The sequence below is a fragment of the Rana temporaria genome, chromosome 1, assembly GCF_905171775.1.
Source record: "Rana temporaria chromosome 1, aRanTem1.1, whole genome shotgun sequence".
NCBI lineage: Eukaryota > Metazoa > Chordata > Amphibia > Anura > Ranidae > Rana > Rana temporaria.
In genome coordinates, this window is record NC_053489.1 from 92,932,479 (window position 1) to 92,952,427 (window position 19,949).

The 19,949-nt window shown below is 46.7% G+C and overlaps 1 protein-coding gene across 2 annotated transcripts in view; it reads right to left on the minus strand.

Annotated features, from left to right (window-relative positions):
- IPO11 (importin 11) overlaps positions 1–19,949 on the minus strand; it is a 652,108-nt gene that overhangs the window by 133,314 nt on the left and 498,845 nt on the right. For both annotated transcript variants that reach the window (XM_040340423.1, XM_040340415.1), the window contains one exon: positions 18,071–18,166. In XM_040340423.1, coding sequence (XP_040196357.1) covers positions 18,071–18,166 — 96 coding nt within the window. The remainder of the gene's footprint in view (positions 1–18,070; positions 18,167–19,949) is intronic.

Here is a 19,949-nt window from a genome sequence, read left to right on the forward strand (position 1 = left end):
GGGAGGTTGCCAAGAGGCCTACAGCAACAATAAAGGAGCTGTAGGAATATCTGGCAAGTACTGGCTGCGTGGTACATGTGACAACAATCTCCCATATTCTTCATATGTCTGGGCTATGGGGTAGAATGGCAAGTCGGAGGCTTTTTCTTATGAAGAAAAACATAAATTTTGCAAAAACACATCTCAAGTCTCCCAAAAGCATGTGGGAAAATGTGTTATGATATGATGAAACCAAGGATAAACTTTTTGGCCATAATTCCAAAAGATATATTTGGTGCAAAAACAACACTGCACATAAACAAAAGAACACCATACCCACAGTGAAGCATGGTGGTGGCAGCATCATGCTTTGGGGCTGCTTTTTCTCCAGCTGGAACAGGGGCCTTAGTCAAGGTAGAGGAAATTATGAACAGTTCCAAATACCAGTCAATATAGAAAGCTGAACATGAAGAGCAACTTCAACTTTCAGCATGACAATGACCCAAAGCATACATCCAAACCAACAAAGGAATGGCTTCACCAGAAGAAGATTAAAGTTTTGAGATGGCCCGGCCAGAGCTCAGACTTGAATCCGATTGAAAATCTGTGGGGGATCTGCAGAGGGCTGTGCAAATCTGACATATTTGGAGTGTTTTTGCAAAGAAGAGTGGGCAAATATTACCAAGTCAAGATGTGCCATGCTGATAGACTCATACCCAAAAAGACTGAGGGGCAGATCCACGTACATCGGCGCATATCTCCGCCGGGCGTAGGTATCTAAGATACACTACCCCGCCGTAACTTTTATTTTTTTTTTAATCCTCAAAGAATTCACGTTGTAAGTTACGGCGGCGTAGTGTATCTTTGGCGGCGTAAGGGCGCGGAATTCAAATGGATGTGATGGGGGCGTGTTTTATGTAAATACGTTGTGACCCGACGTAAACAACATTTTTTTTTAACGGCGCATGCGCCGTTCGTTGGGGTATCCCAGTGTGCATTCTTGAAATTAAACCGGAACAAGCCAATGCTTACGACGGTGACATCATTCTACGCAAATCCCTATTCGCGAACGACTTACGCAAACAACGTAAAAAATTCTAAATTAGACGCGGGAACGACGGCCATACTTAACATTGAGTACGCCTCATAATAGCAGGGGTAACTATATGCCGGAAAAAGCCGAACGCAAACGACGTAAAAAAATGCGCCGGCCGGACGTACGTTCGTGAATCACCGTAACTAGCTAATTTGCATACTCGACGCGTAATTCGACGGAAACGCCACCTAGCGGCCGGCGGAAAAATGCATCTATGATCCGACGGCGTACTAAGACGTACGCCTGTCGGATCGATCCGAGATGCAGTCGTATCTTGTTTTGTAGATACAAAACAAAGATACGACGTGGGAAATTTAAAATTACGCGGCGTATCAATAGATACGCCGGCGTAATTCTTTTGTGGATCTGCCCCTGAGTGCTGTAATAAAATCAAAAGGTGCTTCAACAAAGTATTAGTTTAAGGGTGTGCACACCCTATTATTTTATTTTTACTTACCTCTACCTAAAAGATTTCAGTTTGTTGTTCAACTGAGTTGTATAGTTTATAGGTCACATTAAAGGTGGAAAAAGTTCTGAAATTATTTATCTTTTTCTCATTTCTTGACATCACAGAAACCTGACATTTTAACAGGGTTGTGTAGACTTTTTATATCCACTGTACATCTGGCAGATCTGTAGCCTCATATACCGACAATGAATTGAGCCATTAAAATCAGTGAGCTTGAAACAGTTGATGGCGCTGGAAATAGTTTCAGCAGCGGGATCAGTCAATCATCCTATTCCTGCTGTAGTATAGTTCATCTTTTTTTTTTTTTTTTTTTTAAATAGTTTAACGTGAACTTGTGATCTGCCTATGATTCAAAGGGTGATGATACAAAAGAAACAAGTACACCTAACTGCCAACCTGTACCATAGTCATCCTTTCTTTCTCTCCAACTGCAAAAGTAGATTTTAAATGTGGGAAATGATCGGGATCCCTACCTGGCTCTCATTGAACCTTTGGATAAATCTGTCTGACAAGGAATGAGTCGCTGCACTGACTCGATTACTCAAGCTCCACCAGCTGGGCTAAAATATAAATGAGCAATTTCCAATATTTTAAATCTGACTACAAAAAATAAGGCCCCTTTCACACGGGCGCCTCCGTTGCAATTGACTCTGCTTACTTAGCGGGGAATCGCTCCACTGACTCCCACTGAGCAGGCGGATGACAGGCCTGTCTCCGCTCACTGTGCAGAGCCCCGCTCTCCTTTATGAAGAGATAAAAAGAAAACGGACCGCCTGTCTGTTTTCATCCAATCCATCTGCCTGAATTTTGCAGATCGGATTGAATAGCAGTGGATGTCAGCAGACATAGGGGTGAATGGATGGTCCGATCAGGTCCGCCTGAAAGACTGACAGGCAGACCTGATCAGACAGCTTGTGTGAAAGGGGCCTAAATTTAACTTTTTAAACCTAACAATTATAAATAAAAAATATCTAGAAAACCACACTACATACTAGAGCTGCACGATTCTGGCCAAAATGAGAATCACATTTTTTTGCTTAGAATAAAGATCACGATTCTCGCGGTGTAAAATCTTTCACATTATACAAAAAAAATTGGGCTAACTTTACTGGTTAGGTTTTTTTTTAAATTCATTAACCACTTAAGGACGGCCTAACACTGATATACTTCGGCAGAATGGCACGGCTGGGCACAGGCACATACAGGTACGTTGCCCTTTAAGTGTCCAGCCGTGGGACGCGCGCGGTCCGAAGCTCCGTGACCGCGCCCATGGGACCCGTGGACCCGATCGCGGCTGGTGTCCCGCGATCGGGTCACAGGAGTGAAGAACGGGGAGAGGTGAGTATAAACACACCTTCCCCGTTCTTCTCTGTGGCAGTGTCACTGATTGTCTGTTCCCTGTTATAGGGAACGAAGATTAGTGACATCACACGTCCAGCCACAGCCCCTACAGTAAGAATCACTCCCTTAGGGCACACTTAACCCCTTAGCGCCACCTAGTGGTTAATCCCTTCACTGCCATTGTAATTTTCACAGTAACCAGTGCAATTTTTTAGCACTTTTCGCTGTGAAAATGACAATGGTCCCAAAAATGTGTCCTTATGGAGAATCAAGCATGGCGGCTTGCAAGACAAGACCGCCAATTCAGAAACCCCTCTAACAGAGGTAAAGGCCACTAAAGGGGCCACCTTCTGAGATAGTGTCAAGAGAGAGTCTCTGATGTTACCAAAAGGAAGGTTACAGAAGAACCGAGAGCACCAGAGTCAAAACTCATGGGGGGAGAGATGGGCCAAGAGGGGAAAGTATATGACAAACCCCCTGCACAAACAAGGGACCCACAAGGGAACGGGCCGCAAACAGGCCACTGAAAGAACACAGCCAAGGCTGAAATCTGCCCCCGGTGCTTTAAGCAATTTTTAGATCCACTCCAAGCTGTAAAAACAGCAGGACCCTGGGCACCGAGTACGTCCTTGGACATCACTCCATCTCTTCGCACCAAGAGATGTAAGCCTGCCAGGCGCGACGGTAGATCCTCCAGAAGAAGACTACCATGCCCTCAGCATTGTTAAGATGACCGAGTCGCACAGACCCCGGTCTCTTAAAGTCTGGCTTCCAATAGCCATGTTAAGTAAGTCAGTGACTGTACAACAGGATGAAACATGGAACCTCGAGACAGAGGTACCTCCCGCCCTGGCAACCGCCAGGGTAGACGAACCAAGGATGCCGAGGCCAAGCTGGAGCGATTAGAATCATCGGGATCTCCTCAGCCTCCCCTCTGTGGAGTACCTGAGGAAGCAACTACAATGGCAGAACGGCAAAAAATTGGCAATACAGACCCCACAGGGCCACCAGTGCGACTGGCGCGTCTGTACCAGATCACTAGACCTGGCCACTAGCTTTTACACCCTTGCGGTGGAGACGAGCGGCCAGGAGATCCATGCCCTGTGAAGCTCACCTGCAAGGGAGCCCAGCACAAAGATCAGACACCATGGTCCAGCATCTGGCGACTCCAGTAGCCCGCCTACTGGTATAACTGAAGGTAGACCAAAGTCACTGCCGCGGCGTTGTCCGGCTGAAACCAGATTGGACGACCTTGCAACCTCCTCGACCTGATCGCCTATAATAGGACAAAGACCGGTAGACAGGGTTCACAGCACCCAGTGGTCCCAGGCGGTCACCCAGCCAAGCCCAACCCTGGGTAACTACAGAGACCAGACGAGAGCGGGTACATACAGGGAGGTGTGGCCACAGATCCACGCAATTCCAGCGACTCAGAGCCGACGGGACCCCCCAGGCCCACAACCCTTGAGGCTGGCATCCGTCGTAAAAACCGACCACTGGAGGGAAGGAACAACTTCCCGGATTGAAGAGTCGGTGATCTCTGTCACCAACTCAGAAAGACTGACTAGGTGGTGCACCGGAATCTGATGATTTCAGAGACAATCGATTTTTAACACCTGGACAGTATTTCCCCTGGAAAATCTGAGTGTGGAACTGGGCATACAGTACTGCCTCAAAGGAGGCTACCCATAGGCCCCGGACCAGCAGGTGCCTGGAGAGAAAACCGATTGCGTGATGCCAATACCTTCACCGCAGACTGAAGAGTCTGCAATGTCTCCAGGGAAAGAAGGACCTTCGCCAATGAGGAGTCCGGATCAACCCTAGATACTCCAAAGCTGAGTCGGAACCTAGCATGCCCAGGATTTGAACCCTGGGTCGCACACATGGAAGACAGGCTTGCTGCCACTGAGCTACACCTGCTGGCCTAAAAGTTTAACACCCACGCAAATCTTCGGGAGGGTCTTAAATGGGAATAACACATCCACTAGGCCTGAGACAGAAGCTGCTCTCAGAAGAAAGTCGTCCAAGTAGCCAAAGAGGCAAAGCCTCACTGTCCCAAAAAAGTTAGGATAAGTGCAAGCTCCTAGCTGAAAACCCATGGTGCGGACGCCAGATCAAAAGGGAGGGCCACAGGCTGACAGAGACCCTCTCTCATCACGAAGCAAAGAAAAAAACACTGCAACATGCGCAAAACGGGACATGCATGTATGTATCCCTGATGTCCGAGGACGCCAGGACATCCTCCGGATAGAGCGCAGCTACCACCAAACGAATGGAGTCTATGCGGAACTACCCGACGTTCACAAAGGTATTCAGGGCCTGAGGCCCATAGAAAACCCCAAACCTCTCGTCCTGCAGGAAAGGTAAAATTACCCCGCAGCTTAGCAAGTCCCACACTGCCCAAAGCAGACCGACGGGCCGGGAGAGGAAGACACGAGGAAAGAACTTTGTTCTGTGGATAGGAGGAAACCCTATCTAGTACTCCGAAGAGACCACCTCGCAGACCCACTGGTCGGAGAGCAGGACGATTTCACCCAATTGTGAACCTGCAAGCCGCCCCTCCCACCTAGAGACAGGGAGGGAAGGCTACATACATTGGCAGGACAGATTAGTCCCCCAGCTGGGCCTTTGACGGCCTGGGAGGGTTGCCCCTAAATAATACACACACACACATAGGGCCAGATCCACAAAGAAGATACGCCGCATAACTTCTAGTTTGCTCAGGCGTATCTTTGTTTTGTATCCACAAAACAAGATACGCCTGAAGCTGGGCTAGATCCGACTGGCCTACGTCTTAGTATTCCGTCGGATCTAAGGTGCCTATTTACGCTGGCCGCTAGGTGGCGTTTCCGTCGATTTCCGGGTCGAGTATGCAAATTAGCTAGATATGGCGATCCACGAACGTACGTTCGGCCGGCGCATTTTTTTTACGTTGTTTCCGTAAGGCTTTTTTTGGCGTATAGTTACCCCTGCTATATGAGGTGTATCCTATGTTAAGTATGGATGTCGTTCCCGTGTCGAATTTTGAAAATTTTACATCGTTTGCGAATAGGGCTTTGCGTAGAATGACGTTCACGTCGTAAGTATTGGCTTGTTGCGGGTTAATTTGGAGCATGCGCACTGGGATACCCCCACGGACGGCGCATGCGCCATTAAAAAAAAACGTAATTTACGTTGGGTCAAGTAAAATTAACATAAAACACGCCCACATCTTTAACATTTGAATTCCGCACCCTTACGCCGGCAGATTTACGCTACGCCGCCGAAACTTTAGAGGCAAGTGCTTTGTGAATACAGCACTTGCATCTCAAAGTTGCGGCGGCGTAGTGTTACTATGATACGCTACGCCGGACTAAAATTACGATCCTCTACATGGATCTGGCCCATAGTGTGTATGTATATTATGTAGGTGTATGCACATATGCCTTGGAGGAAACCGGAGTACCCGGAGGAAACAACGCAGACACATGGAGCGCCAATGCAAGCTCCAGGCAGAATTGGCATCAGTGACCGTATTCAAATCAATGACTCTCTTGCTGCCAAGTAATGGCGTTAACCACTACACCACCGTGTGCACAAAACCATTCTGAAACAGAAGCCCTGGAGAACAAGGGCGCAGCATTCAATGAAGCATCACAGACCTATATGAGGCCCTGAACCAGCTGGTCCGCTAACCTAATAACTTCGGGAGAGAGTCGGTGCTCCTCCACTGTCTGGTGCAAAATGCTCACTCCTTGAGTGACTGAGACCCCAGAGTAGTGGCCACAATAGGCCGCAAGTCAGACCCCAGCATGGTAAACATGGAACGTGTCAGTACTTCGGATCTTCTATCAGTCAGATCCATACAAGCGGGGGTTCCCGCAATAGAAAGAGAGGTCACCGATACATGACACCCGGAGGGTCCGCCACAGAAGAAGCCCACCTTTTGAAAAGGCTCTACTCAAAGGGGCACTTGAACCGCCGGCCGGTGAGGGACTACAAAAGCCCTTAGCGACTGTTCTCTTAGAAATTATCAAAGAAGGGCACAGAAGGAAAAAACCTACACAGAGCGGTCTGATTTGTGATCCAAAAAAGACAGAGCCCTCGGCGGAAACCCAGCTGCACTATCCAGCTTAAGAGAGTCCCTTGCAGCAGTGAGAAGCGCACCCATAAATGCCTTATCCTGTTTTTTAATTTTTTTACTACCCAGGTACCTGGTCCATGGCTCCATAACAGAGCATTCCCCAGGGGATAAAAGGGGAAGGGGGCACTCTTTTACCACCCGTCCGCAGTCCGCCCACCCTGGCACAAAAATGTCCAGGACCAGCAATAAAGCCTCTGTGGGAGTCCCAGGTGCTAACACCTGCTGCCATCACCAGCATGTTGGGGAAGGATCCAGATCCTGACCACCATTATGAGGAAAAAACTCCCAGGGCCCAGTTCAGACCAGAACAAAAAAAACACCACTCCTGCTGCGCTGACCAGGGGGGTTACCCAGGGGACACACCACACCTGAGGAGCCTGCTCAGCGCCGCTGCCTGTTTCCAGCACACCGCTGTGTGTGAGGAGAAAAGCCGTGAGGTATCTGCGGTGGTGCTGTGTGAGACGAACGGTCCCGCGCACCATAAGAACCAGCACTAGAGGCCGAGGACTCAGGCAAGATGGCCGCTGAGCGCAGCATATCGCAATAATATGCTGCATCACAGAGCGGCTACAACAAAATGACCGCCAATGGGATTTTCAATAGAAATTAAAAATCACCCAAAAAATGGCGCCAGAGCCGCCCGTATGTTGGCAAAACGCCGCAATTCAAATGGTAAAAGCCTAAAAAGGCTGCACAGCACCACAAAACCTCCAGAAAAAAGGACTCCCAGCATTAAAAAAAAAAAAAACACATAGGCCAGCGTACAGTCCCTCAGCAAGGTGCCCCACCCCAACAGCAATGAAACAGCAGAGGGAAAAAAGGGAGCAGGGAAGGAAGGATATCCAAACCCCCGGAATGCTCAGCCATACCACCCCACGCGACGACTTTGCTGACGCATTCCAGACAGGCGTACAACCGCAATGGAGGTAGCTGTCGGCCCGGTCCACTGTGAGTGAGGTAACACCACAGCCCAGTCATGTATGGACCTTGGAGCAAAGCTCACTGGCCACCCCAGGTGTCATGGGGCATGTCGTGGCAGACACAGCCTCTTTGCAAAGGTGTGCTCACGCTCGCTGCCAGGACTGAGAAGACTACAAGGATCTAGCATATACAGCCTGTCTCTCAGCCGACAGTTGACAGAAGTCAAAAGACAAAAATAAAATAAAAACTTTTTCTCAGGGCGCTGGGCCCAAAGGGCCATACATCCTTCTCCTCCTCTCTGCTAGGCAGAACGATACTGAGGTTGCATGCTGCAGTAAGGAGGGTTATGTCTGGAGGGACCGCCCCCTGGGCGGGGCTGTTCAACTCTGTTATTGTAACATGTATTTAACTATTTAACATGTTTCTGCCTAGTCCTCTCCTGTAAACAGGGAACTTGTCAAGATTTAAGGAGATGTGTCCTACCATGGACGATAAGAGAAATATCTGTTTTGTGTTTAATACTGCTTTAGCCAATTTTCTAAATTACGCTTACAACATTTCTATTTTATCTTGCCCATGAGCAGCACAGCAACACCATACAACGCCCCTGACAGTAAGGCACATACACATTTACAGTACTGAATCAGCTAACATTTAAATGACAAACTCAAACAGACTGCCCTTCAAGCAGGCAGAACCGGAATATTCTCCATACATTTGAAGCGCCTGGTTTTATTTTTGAAAACATGTTTATTAGTTGTAGGTTGGCTAGGTAACATTGTCAGATAAAATGCTGCACACATGAGCCTTCGATTACATGGTTCACGGAGCCCCCGTACTGGATGTGTACGCATGACTGAGCTAGGGAATTTGTATTGGATACCTGGTCATTCATGATAAAAAAAGAAAAAATCCTCAGTCCTGTATTATAGTGTAGTAAATACAACAAGACTCTTATAGAGTTCTATTTATGTATCTTATTGTTCTACTGCCATTAGATAGGGTCTGCAATTAAATACTACCCCCTTTTCCCCACACCCCCCCCTAACTATATGAGAGCAAACAAAGTTCTGGAGACCTCACTTAACCACTTTTCGCCCCACACACTATAGCTGAAAGATGGCTACAGTGCGGGCATCCAGTGCCAGGATGGTGTTAGTAGATGCGCTGGAATATGACCTCAAACTAGCAAGAGGAAAGTTTAAAATTAATCTTAGGAAGTATTACCAAAAAGTAAACAAATAAAGTAAAGTAAGGAGCTACTCTTTATTGTGTGCAAATGTGGAAATAATATTTGGGCCAAACTATATATAGTCCTGTTCATATCCACCCTTAGGCCCCATACACACGAGAGGATTTATCCGCAGATACGGTCCAGCGGACCGTTTCCACGGATAAATCCTCTCAAAGATATCCACTGATTTCGATGGGATGGAGTGTACACACCATCCCATTGAAATCCGCGCGGAAATCCTCTGCCGATGACGTGTCGCGCCGTCGCCGCGATTATGACGCGGCGACGGGCGCGACGCTGTCATATAAGGAATTCCACGCATGCGTCAAATCATTACGACGCGTGCGGGGAATCCCTTTGGACGAATGGATCCGGTAAGTCTGTACAGACGAGCGGATCCATCCGTTGGAATGGATTCCAGCAGATGGATATGTTGTGCAGCACAACAAATATTCGATCTGCTGGAATCCATCCCAGAGGAGATTTCTCCGCGGAAACAGATCCGCTGGCGTGTACACACCATAGGATCTATCCGCAGAAACCCATTTGCTGGGATTTATCTGCGGATAGATTCTATCGTGTGTACGGGGCCTTATACTATTGAGCAATATAACTTAAATAAATCAGTAATAGATTGCGTGTTACATACAATAGTTGTGCACTCTTTGTACAAAAATTATATCAAAGTATAAATGTCCATAATTAGCTTTAAAAACATCAGTCGAGCACGAAAATAAAAAGATCACAAAAACATCAAAAAACACGAAAATCCAAAACTGTTTCCAAAAAATATACCTATCATTGTTTTTTCAGGATTTGTGATATCATAATGGAGACGAAGGAGGAGAACACACTGGAGCCAGCATCGATGCCAATACAGGCAAAAGTGTCCCCTATAATACATGTGGTGGAGAACTTTGGAGAGCGGAAACGTTTTCACAGTGGTTCATAAGACATGGTGGGCACAGAAGAATTCTTTCTAAAAATATATTTTGGACTGTTTTGAAAAGTTTGGAATTTTCGTGTTTTTCAATCTTTTTGATTTTGGTGCACGGTGGACATTTTTGAAGCTAATTATGGACACTTAAACATTTATAATTTGTTTGATATAATTTTTGACACAAAGAGTGCACAACTATTGTATGTAACACATAATATATTGCTGGTTTATTTAACCACTTAAGGACCGAGCCTGTTTTTTAGACTCTGTGTTTACAAGTTAAAAAAAATTTTTTTTTGCTAGAAAATTACTTAGAACCCCAAACATTATACATTTTTTTTTAACACCCTAGAGAATAAAATGCCGCTCGTTGCAATACTTTTTGTCACATCGTATTTGCGCAGCGCACCTTTTTTTGGAAAAAATTATATTTTTAATAAAAAAATAAGACAACAGTAAAGTTAGCCCAATTTTTTTTATATTGGGAAAGATAATGTTACGCCGAGTAAATTGATACCCAACATATCACGTTTCAAAATTGCGTCCCCTCATGGAATCGCTTCAAACTTTTACCCTTAAAAATCTCTATAGACGTTTAAAAAATTCTACAGGTTGCATGTTTTGAGTTACAGAGAAAGTTTAGGGATAGAATTATTGCTCCCGCTCTGATGATCGCGGTGATACCCAACATGTGTGGTTTGAACACCATTTTTATATGCGTTCGATTCTGTGCGTGAGCTCGTCGGGATGGGGCGCTTTAAAAACAATTTTTTTTTCTTATTTTACTTTATTTGTTTGATTTTAACACTGAATGTAAACATCCCTTGTAATAGAAAAAAGGATGACAGGTCCTCTTAAATATGAGATCTGGGGTCAAAAAGACCGTGCAAGATAAAAAGTTGCAATGACTGCCATTTTATTCCCTAGGATGTCTGCTAAAAAACATATATAACGTTTAGGGGTTCTGAGTAATTTTCTAGCAAAAGAATGATGATTTGTACATGTAGTAGAGAAGTGCCAGAATAGGCCGGTATGGAGGTGGGTATAAAAGCCCTGTATTTAAGGGGTTAATGAAAGATTTCTGAGAATTTATGTAGATTTGTAAATTATTGCAAGTTTTCTCAGCTGAAAAGCAGTTCAAGTAATGCTTTACTTCTCAATGCATTTCTGCCACTAGGGGGCACTACAGAGGAAAGGCTGCAGTTTAGTTTGCTTGTGGACTCCATCTTGTACCTCCTACAGTTGGGTGATTGTTGGAATAGAGTAGATGTTAGTTTCTGTCCTCTCAGGCCCAAATTGATAGGTAAGAGGGTAAATTTATCTGAAAAATTTGGTTATCTTTTTTTAACCTTTAAATGATTCCTTTTAATGTTCCCAACCATCACAGCATAAGGTTTCCCTATAGTCTGGTCAGTAAATTGGTTTTCCTTTTCGTCCTCTCAGTAAAATGGTGAGAGCAACATCTAGAGCATGGAAAAAATTTGACAGTTTAAATTCTGCTGAGAGCAAAGCTGCAATTTGCAAATATGAGAAGAAATATTCTTTCCCAAATGCTACAGCACATCCTTGCATGCCAGAAGTGCCCTAAAGACACTAAAACATATATTATGGAATTAAATGAGGAGGACCAGAATGAAAGTGTGAGTAACTTCTCCCTCCAGAGTTCTCATTCCAGAAACACTTTCTGCTGCTTCTGGCTCATCAGTGTTTCTTCACCAGCAACATCTTCAAGTAAGGAAGTATTACAAACCATAGCCTGCCAAAAATACGCAATACCTTAATTTACAGATAAAATGGCACCTACTATATTTAGGAGAAAATTGATCAAGCTTGCAATTTATGCTTCTGGATGTCATGGTCTTACCTCTCTCCTGTCTCCTTCGTTTGACATGTGCTGGCGGCCATCTTGGTTTCTAGGTCTCTTGTAGCCTCCCACCCTGCGGCTCCTCCTTCCCACTGGGAGGAGCTGGATACCTGGCTCACATATATAGGAGGTCTGTGACTTCAGTTCCTTGCTTGGTCCTCCTGTGTGCACATGCTTCTAAGACTGCTGCTGCTTCTGGTTCTGATCCTGGCTTCGTCTGACTTCCCTGCTGGTTCCTGATCCTGGCCTCGTCTGACTTCCCTGCTGGTTCCTGATCCTGGCTTCGTCTGACTACCCTTCTGGTTCCTGACCTCTGGTTTCACCATCCGTTGGACTTTTGCTTTACAGCTTGATTTTCAATAAAGCCTTCTTATTTTCACTTATCTCTTGTTGTACGTCTGGTTCATGGTTCCGTAACATTAGGACCAAGCCATGAATTTTGACGGTACAGAGCCATCCTCGCTACCCACGCTGGTTGCCAGACTTGTTCAGCTGGAGTCCCTGATGAGTCAGTTCGCCGTGGCGTTGCAGACCCTGCTTGAACGCACGGCTCATTTCGCTTCCGTTGCCGATGGGTCGGTCGTCGCTCCTGGGCCCGCTCCTACGGCCGATCCGACTGTTGCGCCAGAGTCTACCTCGACACCTGTTGTTGCGCCTGCGGTGTTTCGGGGTATGTCCGGTTCTGCCCCCCTTCCACAGCGATTTGGGGGAGAGCCAACTCAGTGCCGAGGTTTCCTTAACCAAGTGGGCATTTATTTCGAGTTGCTGCCACATGCCTTTCCCACTGAGAGATCAAAGGTGGGGTTCTTGATCTCGCTGCTCTCGGACAAGGCCTTGGCCTGGGCCAGTCCTTTATGGGAGAACAACAATCCGGTGGTTGCCGAGTTTTCCGGTTTTGTTGCTTCTCTTCGGAAGGTATTCGATGTGCCAGGTCGCGCCGCCTCTGCTGCGAAGCTCCTTATGTCCGTCAGACAGGGTTCACGATCCGTAGCCGAATACGCCATTGAGTTTCGTACCCTGGCAGCAGAGGTAGGTTGGAATAATGAGGCCCTGGTCGCTGCTTTCTCTCATGGTCTCTCGGATGCCTTGAAGGATGAGGTTGCAGCTAAGGATCTACCAGTGGAGCTCGAGGCTCTTATTTCTTTCCTGATTTTGATTGACACCAGACTCAGGGAGAGACCTTCCTTTAAGGTGAGCCTGCGGAGGCCTCCTAACAGTTTGGCGCCTACGTTTGCTGTCCCACCCGTGCCTCCCTCTCCTCCCACGCCTCCTGGTGTTGACTTGCCTGGGGGTGAACCCTCGCAGCTGGGGTTTGCTCGCTTGTCCGAGGGGGAGAGGGTACTCCGGAGACGCGAGGGCCGATGCATGTACTGTGGTCTCGATGGGCATTTTCGGTTGGCATGTCCGAACCGTCCGGGAAACGCTCGCACCTGAGATCCTGTCGGGGGCAGATCTTGGGTGGAGTCTCCTCGTCCCCGGTTTCCCGTGTTGATAAACCACTGATCACTGTTGTCCTCTCCTGGGTCGGGGGCTCGGTGACGACCCAGGCGTTGGTGGACTCTGGTGCTGGTGGTTTTTTCATTGATAGTGAGTTCGCTGCCGCCAATTCCATTCCTCTACAGGCTCGAGGTTCCCCGCTGGCTCTAGAGGCGATAGACGGCAGACCCCTCCAACCGTCACACGTGACTCATGAGACCCTTCCAGTGGGGGTAGCCATTGGTGCCGCTCACAGAGAGTCGGTCTGCTTCCAAGTTATTTCGTCTCCACACTACTCGGTGGTCTTGGGGTACCCCTGGCTCCAGAAGCATAATCCGACTTTTGACTGGAGATCGGCCGAGATCCTCTCATGGTCACCACAGTGTGGGGCTAAGTGCATCCATGGGTCTGTCAAGTTGCTGTGTACTTCCTCGGACTCTCTGTTGCCTCCTGAATACGAGGAGTACCGGGATGTATTCGATAAGGTACGCGCAGTTGCCCTACCTCCGCACCGCCCATATGATTGTGCCATTGAGTTACAACCTGGTGCCGTTCCTCCTCGCGGCAAGGTCTATCCACTGTCGGTTGCGGAGAATGAGGCCATGGAGGAGTACGTGATGGAGGCGCTGTCCCGTGGTCACATTCGCAAATCCTCGTCCCCGGCAGGGGCTGGATTTTTCTTTGTGAAAAAGAAGGGCGGTGAGTTGAGGCCTTGTATCGATTACAGGGGTCTCAATCGCATCACGATCAAGAACGCTTACCCGATACCCTTGATTTCCGAGCTGTTCGATCGCCTTAAAGGGGCCACGGTCTTTACCAAACTCGACCTGAGGGCGGCATATAACCTGGTAAGGATCAAGGCGGGCGATGAGTGGAAGACCGCCTTTAACACCAGGACCGGTCATTATGAATCCTTGGTTATGCCCTTTGGGTTGTGCAATGCGCCCGCAGTCTTTCAGGAATTCATCAACGATGTTTTCCGTGACCTGTTGCAGCAGTGTGTGGTGGTCTATTTGGATGACATCTTGGTATATTCTGAATCCAGGGAGGCCCACATTCTGGATGTCAAACGAGTGTTGCAACGGTTACGAGAGAACAAGCTGTTCGGTAAGCTTGAGAAATGCGAATTTCACCGATCCCAGGTAACCTTCCTAGGTTACATCATTTCCGCTGAGGGGTTCTCCATGGATCCTGAGAAGGTTTCGGCTGTTTTACAGTGGCCTCAGCCCAGTGGTCTTCGTTCCTTGCAGCGTTTTTTGGGCTTCGCCAATTATTATCGGAAGTTCATCAGGGACTTCTCCATGCTGGCCAAGCCTCTCACGGATCTGACCAGGAAGGGCAGTAATTCCCAGGTCTGGCCGCTCGAGGCCATCCGGGCTTTTGAAGCCCTAAAATCCGCCTTTGTGTCAGCTCCGATTCTGTCTCATCCCAACCCTGGGTTGCCCTTTGTCCTCGAGGTGGACGCGTCCGAGACGGGAGTAGGCGCCCTTCTGTCTCAGCGTAGGACACCAGAGGGTCCGCTGCTTCCTTGTGGGTTTTACTCCCGGAAACTGTCACCCGCGGAGTGCAACTATCAGATTGGTGACAGGGAGTTATTGGCCATAGTGCAGGCTCTCAAAGAGTGGAGGCACTTGCTCGAGGGCTCGGTGGTTCCGGTTCTCATCCTGACGGACCACAAGAATCTGACCTACCTTTCTGAGGCCAAGAGATTGACACCACGTCAGGCCAGATGGGCTCTGTTCTTGTCACGTTTTAATTACGTGGTCTCCTACCTACCTGGTTCCAAGAACATCAGGGCGGATGCCTTATCACGGCAGTACTCCGAGCTGTCCAGGGAGGAATCTATACCGACTTCGGTCATACCTCCGAATCAGATCCTGGCCGCCATTCGCACCAGCCTGACCTCTCCCCTTGGTGTGCAGATTTTGGCGGCTCAGTCTGGTGCTCCCTCTGGGACACCCAACGGCAGATGTTTTGTGCCTGAGGAGTTGCGCACTCGGTTGTTGCGAACCTACCATAATTCCAAGACCGCGGGGCATCCTGGTAAGAATCAGCTGTCCTGGGCTGTTTCACGTCTGTTCTGGTGGCCTTCCCTACGTTCCGACATCGCCGCATATGTAGCGGCATGCTCCGTTTGTGCCCAAAGTAAGTCCCCTCGGCACCTTCCGTTGGGCCTGCTGCAACCCATAGCCACCGGGGAGCGCCCATGGTCACACCTGGGGATGGATTTCATTGTGGACCTCCCTGCATCCCGAGGCCATACGGTCATTCTCATGATTGTGGATCGGTTTTCCAAAATGTGCCACTGTGTTCCTCTCAAGAAGTTACCCTCTGCACAAGAGTTGGCCACGATTTTTGCCCGGGAGGTCTTCCGGTTGCACGGTTTGCCCAAAGAGGTAGTGTCGGATCGGGGGAGTCAGTTTGTGTCCAGGTTCTGGCGCGCCTTTTGCTCCCAGTTGGGGATTCATCTCTCCTTCTCCTCGGCCTACCACCCTCAGTCCAATGGGGCCGCAGAACGATCCAATCAGGCCTTGGAGCAATTCCTTCGTTGCTATGTCTCCGATCACCAGGACAATTGGGTTGACCTCCTGCCTTGGGCTGAGTTTGCCAGGAACACGGCTGTGAACTCTTCCTCTGGGACGTCTCCCTTCATGGCCAATTATGGGTTCCAACCTGCCGTGTTACCGGAGGCATTCTCTCCCCAGGATATTCCGGCTGTGGAGGATCACCTTTCTGCTCTACGTGCTTCTTGGGTACAGATCCAGAGGTCCCTTGAGGTCTCTGCGCAGCGCCAGAAACTCCAGGCTGATCGCAGACGAGCGCCTGCTCCTTCCTACCAGGTCTGAGACCGTGTATGGTTGTCCACCCGCAACCTCAACCTTCGAGTGCCCACTCCCAAGCTGGCTCCTCGCTTTGTTGGTCCCTTCCGAGTGCTTCGCAGGGTAAACCCGGTAGCCTATGCCCTTGCGCTTCCACCTGGCATGCGGATCTCCAACGTGTTTCATGTCTCCCTGTTGAAGCCACTGGTGTGCAATCGCTTCACTTCCTCGGTTCCTCGGCCTCGTCCGGTCCAAGTGGGCAATCACGAGGAGTATGAGGTGAGCAATATCCTGGACTCACGCCTGGTCCGCGGTCGGGTGCAGTTTTTGGTCCACTGGCGTGGTTATGGTCCTGAGGAGCGTTCCTGGGTTCCCTCCGCAGATGTCCATGCTCCTGCCTTGCTCCGAGCCTTCCACGCACGCTTCCCTCAGAAACCGTTTTTTGCACCGCGGAGGAGGGGCCCTTGAGGGGGAGGTACTGTCATGGTCTTACCTCTCTCCTGTCTCCTTCGTTTGACATGTGCTGGCGGCCATCTTGGTTTCTAGGTCTCTTGTAGCCTCCCACCCTGCGGCTCCTCCTTCCCACTGGGAGGAGCTGGATACCTGGCTCACATATATAGGAGGTCTGTGACTTCAGTTCCTTGCTTGGTCCTCCTGTGTGCACATGCTTCTAAGACTGCTGCTGCTTCTGGTTCTGATCCTGGCTTCGTCTGACTTCCCTGCTGGTTCCTGATCCTGGCCTCGTCTGACTTCCCTGCTGGTTCCTGATCCTGGCTTCGTCTGACTACCCTTCTGGTTCCTGACCTCTGGTTTCACCATCCGTTGGACTTTTGCTTTACAGCTTGATTTTCAATAAAGCCTTCTTATTTTCACTTATCTCTTGTTGTACGTCTGGTTCATGGTTCCGTAACACTGGATCAGCATTATCAACTGAAAATGCATATTGGCAAGAAGCTTATAAATTATTATGAGGTTAAGGGGGTAGTTACCTTTTCTCATATATGAAATGGTTTTAACATATACAGTCCTTTTTATTCCATTTGAAATAAAAAATAACATTTTAAAAAGCAAGTTTAGTTTATTTACTAAATAAGCTGTACTTTTTTTTTTTAAGCCTAATACTTTTATTTATGCTGCATTTTACCTTCCCAGTGTAACGATTTTTTTTCAGATTCTAAAACTACACCACAATCAATTTTTCAATGTTTCCAAAATGTTGGCCTCTATGTTTCTGTAATTTCAGACTCTATTGAAACAGAAGCCTTTGTCAATCAACACGGAAGGGAAGGGCGTGGTTGGCAAATTGACTACGGATGATACAGGTGCATGTGCATTGGCACAGAATCCTGTAACTCCAGGCAGGGTGCACAGCTATGTAAACTGAAAATGCCAGCTTGGAACTACTTTCGTGCTTTGCATGGTCAGTTTGAGTTAGGATAAAAGGGGGCTGGCAAAATCACCAATTATTTCCCCATTAATGTAAAAATAAAAACAGAAGGCTGGATTTTCCAGAAGATGCATAAATATACAAACACCTAATTTCAATATTAAGTTAACGGTAACATGCACTTTAAGAAGCAGTGAATACAACTTGAAACCAAGAAGCAAATAGAGAGGGTGAATCTCTATATGAAGAGCAAAGACAGCAATAAAAACATTACAGGCTCTAATCCTTCTGCACTCAATTCAAAACAAAAAAAAGTTTTGTCTTTAAACGTTAAGATTGTTTTTTCTAATGTCTCTATTTTTTTTCATTATCAGTAACTGTAATACTAGAAATAAAACGTTTAACATATTTTGTCACTTACTCTTTGAAGGTATTTGTTTCTGGATCCTCTGTCATTACATCATGTAGACTTTCCACACAAATGTTAATGATCGCACAAAATTTATCTTGGACAACACTGTAGAAATAGAAAAGGTATATAATATAGTCAAACTCCACCAAACTGCCAGTAATGTAAAAGAAAATGCTGCAAGTAAATTATATTTTAACGAAACAAAATAAAAAGGAGTTTACAGGTTTAAATAAATATCTATATATATATATACATATATATATACACACACACACACACACACACAGTATATCACAAAAGTGAGTACACCCCTCACATTTGTAAATATTTTATTATATCTTTTCATGTGACAACACTGAAGAAATGACACTTTGCTACAATGTAAAGTAGTGAGTGTACAGCTTGTATAACAGTGTAAATGTGTATACATATACAACCACATACATATATATGTATATAAGTGGGTAGAAAACCACCATAGGGGTGACACTAAAATACCAGCAAAAAAGTTTGTTGAGCAGTCCTTGATCGAGGACACAGTGCCAAGAAGATCCAAGTACACCAAAGTCCAGCCGTATACAAATACAGTTCATCAATGCTTAATCCAATCAATAGCGATCACCCTCCCTCTGTGACGTTATTACACCATTTGGCTTTTTGCCTTTTCTGTTTTTTCATATAATACACTGTATGGAGACCCGTATGTGATATCCAATCCCGGACCATACCCACCAGGACCAGGCTGACCGAATCCAGCTTGCCAGATCTGAGGTGAGCTGCTGGGACCACCAGAGGTGTATATATGAGATCTTGGTTACGGCTCATCTTCTGTCTTTCACCCAATTTCGGATACAAGGCCTCCCTCTTCTGAACTATTTTTACTTTTATTTTTATCTTTATTTTTGTGTCTTTAATATTTTTCAAAACTTACATCGCTATTGATTGGATTAAGCATTGATGAACTGTATTTGTATACGGCTGGACTTTGGTGTACTTGGATCTTCTTGGCACTGTGTCCTCGATCAAGGACTGCTCAACAAACTTTTTTGCTGGTATTTTAGTGTCACCCCTATGGTGGTTTTCTACCCACTTATATACATATATATATATATGTGGTTGTATATGTATACACACATTATTTTGTATAACACTTTACAGCGCAACTATTTCACTTGTTACATTTATCACTTTTGTCTATCGAGGTAGACCTTCCTTTATTTGCAGCAGTATCCTTTAGTCTGCCCTTGCCCCTTCACTTTAGACAGCGCAGGAGTTCACTTCACTTAACAGTGTAAATGTGCTGTCCCCTCAAAATAACTCAACACACAGCCATTAAGGGTAAAGGTGATGGACTGGCCAAGAATTTCTCCCTAAACCCTATTGAGCATCTGTGGGGCATCCTCAAACGGAAGGTGGAGGAGAGCAAAGTCTCTAACATCCTCCAGCTCCGTGATATCACCATGGAGGAGTGGAAGAGGACTCCAGTGGCAACCTGTGAAGCTCTGGTGAACTCCATGCCCAAGAGGATTAAGGCAGTGCTGCAAAAATACGGTAATGGTAAATACTTTGGGCTCAATTTTGAAAATTTTTAGGGGTGTACTCACTTTTGTTCCCAGTGGTTTAGACATTAATGGCTGTGTGTTAAGTTATTTTCAGAGGACAGCAAATTTACACTGTTATAGAAGCTGTACACTTACTACTTTACATGGTAGCAATGTGTTATTTCTTCAGTGTTGTCATGAAAAGATATAATAAAATATTTACAAAAACGTGAGGGGTGTACTCATTTTTGTGAGATACTGTGTATATATATATATATATATATATATATATATATAAATAAATGTAATTTGATGATTACTGTACCAAAAGATAATTTCCAACATCT